At 48.6% G+C, this 6893-nt stretch overlaps 1 protein-coding gene across 1 annotated transcript in view; it reads right to left on the reverse strand.

Moving 5' to 3' along the window:
* Nucleotides 1–1114: 1114 nt before the first annotated feature.
* The window catches only part of LOC102869259 (sialic acid-binding Ig-like lectin 9-like), an 8427-nt gene continuing 2648 nt past the window's right edge, over nucleotides 1115–6893 (reverse strand). The window contains exons 2-5 of the mRNA XM_006897363.1: nucleotides 3930–4313; nucleotides 3123–3401; nucleotides 2859–2906; nucleotides 1115–1197 (exon numbers count right to left, since the gene is read on the reverse strand). Of these exons, the coding sequence (XP_006897425.1) occupies nucleotides 1115–1197; nucleotides 2859–2906; nucleotides 3123–3401; nucleotides 3930–4313 (794 nt within the window). The remainder of the gene's footprint in view (nucleotides 1198–2858; nucleotides 2907–3122; nucleotides 3402–3929; nucleotides 4314–6893) is intronic.

Here is a 6893-nt window from a genome sequence, read left to right on the forward strand (position 1 = left end):
CTATACAGTGACTGCTACACACACACACACACGCACACACACACACACACATATAACTGGTTGACACTTAAATTAAAAAGCTTAGGAAAGCAGACTGGGGAAGAAAGGGCGTTTCAAAAGAAAGTGACATGGAACGTCACAGAGTCCCAAGAGGATTTGGTCTGGCTGGTGGCTGGGTTTGGCACGACATTGTATGATGTAGAAGTTGGGCAAGGACCTGCCTGAAGGTCGCATGAAGTTCATGGAAGGTCTGGAAGTCCACGCAGTGATGTTTGCACCTCATACTTCATCCATGAAGAGGAGCATTGATGTTCAAATGTCAATGGATGCTTGATGCAGGAATTGCATGAGAATTCTATCTGGGGGGTCTGTATTGGGAGACAGAGGTTGAGGCAAGAAGATGAGGTGATGGAGGGAAGAGATGAAGCCGCAGGAATTGCCAGGTTCAAGGTGGAGAGGAGAAGATTATGCGCTGAAGAAGAAGGCTAGACAAGTTTCCTGACTTACTTAGCTCATGGAGACGGAAGGGTGGATCCCTGGTCTTGGCTTGGGAGACCTATCCTCAGTGTAGTGGGACTTATGGGTTGCAGAAGAAGATGGACAGTTTAATATTGTCCCACGTGAGCAGCGTAATCATGGGGATCTTCCAAGATGGGTGTCACTGGAGAACAATGGGAGGTGAGACACCTAAGGTGCTTACCTGAGGGACAAGCCTACTAGTGAGCTGACATATTCATGCGTGTGTCCTCCGTGCCCACTGCTGCTCTCTTCTTGTGAAATAACACCCTGAGTGAAGAGATGAGAGAACCTCTAAGTCTGGCCCAATCAGGAATAGTAGGTGAATTGAGGTGGGAAAGGGAAAAAATTCCCATAAGACCTTTCTGAGGAGAGTAAGGTCTTCCATCTGGACATTCAGACCCAGGCATGGATAGACCTCAGGCTTGGCTGCAGCGGTCACGTGTGAAATCCTCACCAACCAAGCATGTCCCCTCTTGGTCTGGTCAAGCCTCCTTGACCCATCGGAGGTCCACCAGAATTTGGTTTCTGAGGTTCTGTGACCTTTTCCCTCCCCTCTCCACATCTCCTTTCCCTCTGCGGGGGGTGGTGGTGGTGCTTACACAGACACAATGAGGCAGAAGACCAGGGTCTTAATTGCGGCTACCACAATGGCCACCAGAACCACTTCCGCCATGAGCTCTGGGGGATGAGAAGAATCCTGACTCACTTACGACACTGAACTCCTGTGTCCTTCCTCCCCCAACAGGTGGTGGTGGTGGTGGTTGTTATGTGCAGTCGAATCATAGCAACCCTGTGTACAACAGCCCTAATCCCTGCTCTATTCTGTGCCAATCGCACTGCCTCCAACACACTCATCCCAATTGCCCCACTCACTGAATCAATCCACCTCATAGAGGGCCTTCCCCTCCTGCACTGTCCCTCCACCTTCCCAAGCATCATGTCCTTCTCCAAGGGTACATCCCTCCTTGCAATGTCCAAAGCATGTCAGACAAAGCCCCAGAATCCTTGACTCAAAGGAGCAGCCCGGTTTAACCCTCTCCAAGATGAATCTGTTTGTTTTCCTAGCAGTCCATGGTATATTCAATACTCTTCTCCAGTACCACAGCTCAAAGGCACCAATTCTCCTTCTATCCTCCCTAGTCATTGTTCAACTCTCTGATGCATAACAAGTGATTGCAAAGACCATGGCCTGTATCAGATGCACGTTAGTCTCCAGAGAGACACCATTGCTCTTCAGTACTTTGAAGAGGTCCCTAACAGCAGACTTTTCCATCACTATACATCTTTTCATTCCCTGGCTACTGATGCCAAGAGTGTTGACTGTGGAGCCAAGCAAACTAAAACTGTGAACAATCTCAATCTCTTCACCATCCATCCTGATGCTACCGATTGGTCCAGTAGTGAGAATCTTTGTCTTCTTGACATTGAGCCTCAATCCATATTGAAGGCTGCAGTCCTTGACCCTCTGCAACAAGCACTTCAGGTCCTCCTCAGTTGCAGCAAGCAGGGTTGTGTCATCTACATAACACAGATTGTTGATAGATCTTCCACCAATTAGGCATTGTGATTAATTACATCAATCTGGGAGCTCCAATAGCCTCGTGGTAAGAAGCTGTGATGCCATCCCAAAGGCACACAGTTTGAATCCACCAGCTGCTCTGCAGAAAGATGGTCACTCTCTTCCCTTGCGATAAACTGCCTCTGAAATCCCACCAGAGGGTCAGCTACTCAATGGTAAACAACAACATTTAAGGGAACTGTGGTGGTAAGAGGCTGTGTTACAGTCCCAAAAGCACCCAAAATCCCAAAGGTTCAAATCCGCCAGTTGTTCCATAGGAAAAAGTTGGACAATCTCCTCCCATGCAATTCACTGCCTCTGAAAACCCACTGGAGGGTCAGCTCTGGGCTAGTCCCAACTCAGTGATACGTAACGACAACAACATTGTAATTCATATTCCAAGACAAAATGTGTGTGAATTGCTTTGTAAACTTTCACTCAAATCACATTTAAAAAAAAAAAAAACAAACCTCACACAAGCAAAAAGCAAAATAAGGGACTGATTAATAAACTTTACATCAATAGGGGCAAGAAGACATAGCCTTGGCACCAGTGACAATGACCTCCACTGAACTTGGCAAGGAGCAGTTCACTAATATCCTTGGGTCAAGGTTAAATTAAGCTAAGCCAGCTGGTTGCAGTCTGATCACTGAGCGACTTCTACCTTTGTAAACCCCATACCTGACCTTGGACCTATTTCCAGATGAAGACCAAGACCCAGCTCTGCCCTGAGGTGGAGGGAACCACATGTGTACCACAGCCCCAGAAAGGAACTCCCTACCTGTGCCATTCCCCAGCAACCCCTTGATGGTCAGGTTCTGTGGAGGATCTGGACAGACAGAAATAATTGTTTCTGTTTCAGTGGCAGGAGGATGCGTGTTTGGCCCTTTTCACCCACAAAGTTGAGAAATAGCAAAGATGAGTCTAGCATCCACTTTCTCACCAGCCTGCTCTTCAAGTACCCAGCATTCAGTATTCCGGGTTCTGTCCACTTCCCTAACATCCACTGCCCTCAGGGACCCAGGCATCTCTGCCCAGCACTCACAGGACACATTGAGCTGGATGGTGCTCTCTGTGGTCACACCTGCTCCAGGGAAGGTCACTTGACAGGTAAGGTTGGTGCCGTGGTGATGTGGCTTCGGGGTGAAGGACAGTACTGAGTGAGGGAGACTCTTTGGGTCCAGGGATGTGAGGGCAACACCAATCCAAGAGAAGGTGGGGAGTGTCCCCTTCTTACAGGCCCAAGGCACCTTACAGGCTATTTCTGTAGACTTTCCAGACTCTGGGGACCTCTGGATGTGGATCTTGGGTGTCTGGGTCAGAGCTGAGAAGAGAGAGGTGAGAAGGCGGGAGAGAGGAGAGAGAGAGAGAGAGAGAGAGAGAGAGAGAGAGAGAGAGAGAGAGATGAGAGAGAGGGGGGGGGAGAGAGAGAGGTGAGAGAGGGAGGGGGAGAGAGAGAGGTGAGAGAGGGAGGGGGGGAGAGAGAGAGAATGAGAAAGGAGAGAGAGGTGAGAGAGGGAGGGAGGGAGAGAGGAGAGAGAGGGGTGAGAGAGAGATGAGAGACAAGAGAGAGGTGAGAGAGAGGGAGGGAGGAGAGAGAGAATGAGAATGGAGAGAGAGGGAGGGAGGGAGAGAGAGAAAGAGAGGTGAGAGAGGGAGGGAGAGAGAGAGAATGGGGGAAGAGAGAGAGAAAAACAGGCTTTAGAGGTGGGGATTCTCAAATTGTCCCTAAAAGCAGCTTCTGCCTGTGGTCTGACTGGCTCCCCGCCAATCAACCCCAGCATCTTGTTCCACTCAGTCCCTCCCAGCAGCAGGCCGTCCATCCCACTGTCCTGTGGGCTATGACCCTTACCTGTCACACGCACAGGAAACCAGTATTCTAAGTAATTGTATTTCACATAAGATCCTCTGACGATCCTAAAGAAGTATGACCCCGTGTCGGTCATCCGGGCATCTCTGATGTCCAGGGAACACTGATTGTCTCGAGGGTCTCCAGTGAGCAAGAACCGGCCCTTGGTCTCCTCCCGCACTCTTCTGCTTCGGTCGTTTGTAGCCACTGGAGCGTCAAGGCGGTAATTGGTCCCATTCCGGAACCAGTAGCCAAACGCTGGAGTAGAGGGATACCAGTCTATGGAGGGGTAGGAGACAGAGCAGGGCACATGGACACACAGACCCTCTTGTACCGTCACTGCATTATTAATTTCCAGTTGGAATTCCTCACCCTGAACCAGGGACCCTGTAGGTTTGAAAGAAGGGTCAGTCACAGCTCCAGTGCTCACACCACTGCCCGTTCCCTTGCCCACTCACCTGCCCACAGTCAGGGCAGCGGCAGCAGCAACAACAGAAGCATTAGCATCTTTGGACTAAGAGACGTGAGGTCCTGGTGTGTCATAGGACTGAGAGGAAGCTCCAACAGGAAGTTTGGGCATGAGGTCAGAAAAGTAACCACAGAAGAGGAAACTCACACCACGCTGTCAGAGCCCTGGAAGGAAATTGCTTCCACTTTCTAGATGAGGTTCCCATGGGGACCACACACGTATCAAGTTGGGGTCCTACGCCCAGCTCCTGGCTGGCTGTGGACTTCCCCTTTCACACCACTGTTCACACCAGCAAAGCAGGAGCTGATGGCCAGGTTCTATGGATCACAGAGTCTACATGTTTTCGAGAGTCAATCCAGCCAGATTCAGGACTCAGGACTGAGGGAGAACCACCTGGCACACAAAAGGAGAAGTGACCCTGCAATGCAAGGAATACTAGTAACAGTGTGGCTGACTTCATGAATCCAACAGCCACATCTTAAGTTTCTTCTACTTCAGAGATCTCTCAAGTGCATGTCTTTGACAAATAGAAATTTATTCTCCTACTGGACCAGTCCTTGGAGAAGGACATCATGCTTAGAAGGGTGAAAGGGAAGTGCAGGAGAGGAAGACCCCAGATGAGATGGATTGACACAGTAACTGGGATAATGAGGTAGATGTGTCAGATACAGTAAGATTGGCCCAGGATAGAACAGCGTTCAGAGCTATTGTACATAGGGTCACTGTGAGTCATGGTTGACTCAGTGGCACATAACAACTACAACAAAAACAGTTTATGAAGCAAGAAGCCCAGAAATCAGGGTCTCAACTGTGTTGTTATTGTTGTTAACAAGCCATCAAGTAGACTATGACTCATAGGAACCTGTAGAACAAAGACGGGTCCACGAGGAAGACCTGGTCTGACTTCTATAAACTGCACAAAGGAAGACTGTCCCCGTCAACAACATCCACAACACGAAACAAGTTCCCACCAGGTCTAACTTGTGTCTGACACTCCTGCACCAATTTCTACTCATTTCAACACTACTCTTACTGCTTTATCTGGTCCAAATTCTGCTGCAATAGCTCGCAAAGCGCACAGACTCATACAATTATAGGGTTGTTGTTTTTTAATTTTTTTTACTTTATTATTTTTGTGTGAGTATACCGTCAAATCAGATCTGACTGGTACAGGAGATTGTCCCTCTTTCCCCGGCAGAGCATCTGGTGGATTCGAACCGTGTGCCTGAACCGTGTGCCTCTGGGATTGTAGTTGCAGCTCCTTGCCACTAGGCCACCAGAGCTCCCCTAGGGTTTTGTTTAAAAAAAATTATTAATTTTAATTAAAATTTACAGAGATTTTGGATTTCCATTCATTCATTATTGCATTTTTCTCCCTGCCTCCCCCCACTACCACCACCGCCCGCCCAGTTCACTCTTCTCTTTGAAAAGAAACAGAAAAATTCCTTCCTTGGTATTCAACCCCCCTGCCCCACCTCCCCTCCGAGTACACTCCACTATACAACCTTCATTCTGGACAATTAATAGGGTTTTAATAATAGGAATGTTAAAGGATACCATTTCAGTTGACAACAGGATACAAGTTCTCACTCAGGACAGCTTCTGAAGCATTCATACAGGCCCTTTGGCCTTCCACCTCACAGCTTTAGGCCAGCATTACAAACCTCTGGCTCTCCCCTCCCAGTCCTCCAACAAAACTTGGGCAAAGGCTGCTAGCTGTGCTTCCATGGGTTAACAGTCCCAAGGTCAGCTCTGTTTCATGTTGAGTCCTCTGGCTTTCTGCTGTGGCTACTTCTGCTGTCCTGTAGGTCTTGCTGGTGCAAGAATCTCTGGCCCCAAAGGACGTGCTGCGTTCTCAACTTCTTTGCTAGTGATGAGATCCTCAAAACCTACTGCTGAATCTGCTAAATGTAGTGGTAGAACTAGCCAACCCCCTTGTAGACGGGCGAACACACCCTTTTCACATTTTCCTGCCCATCCACATGGCAAAGTCAAAGTCAATGGCTAGTAAAGGGATCCTTAACACTACACACACTATGAACAACCAATCGAAGCCTCACGCTGTCTTAGGCCGTCTTCATGTTCTCTGCATGCTCAAGCCAATTGTTGAAGTCACGGTGTCAATCCATCTCATTACAGGTCCCCCTTTTTTGTTTCAACTGGCCCTCTACTTATCCAAACATGCTGTCTTTTCCCAAGGATTGCTGCCTCCAAAGCATGCGAGGTGAAGCTTCATCACCCTTGCCTCGAAGGACCACTGTGGTTGCACTTCCTCTAGGATAGATGTGTTTGTCTTTTGACAGTTCACAGGATAGTCAGGATTCTTTAATGAAACCACAATTCAAAGGCTAGCCCTGGGTGGAAAGTTTTCTGTGTCTTCTGGTTCCAAGAGCTTCCCAGTACAACAATCTGGGTCTAAAGAACATGCTCCTTTACTGGCTCTACTGTCCTGGTGGCTAAAATGTTTCCTCCTCTCCTCTCCTCTCCTCTCCTTTCCT

This window comes from Elephantulus edwardii, unplaced genomic scaffold (assembly GCF_000299155.1).
Source record: "Elephantulus edwardii isolate Elephantulus edwardi_28Jun2011 unplaced genomic scaffold, EleEdw1.0 scaffold00208, whole genome shotgun sequence".
Lineage (NCBI taxonomy): Eukaryota > Metazoa > Chordata > Mammalia > Macroscelidea > Macroscelididae > Elephantulus > Elephantulus edwardii.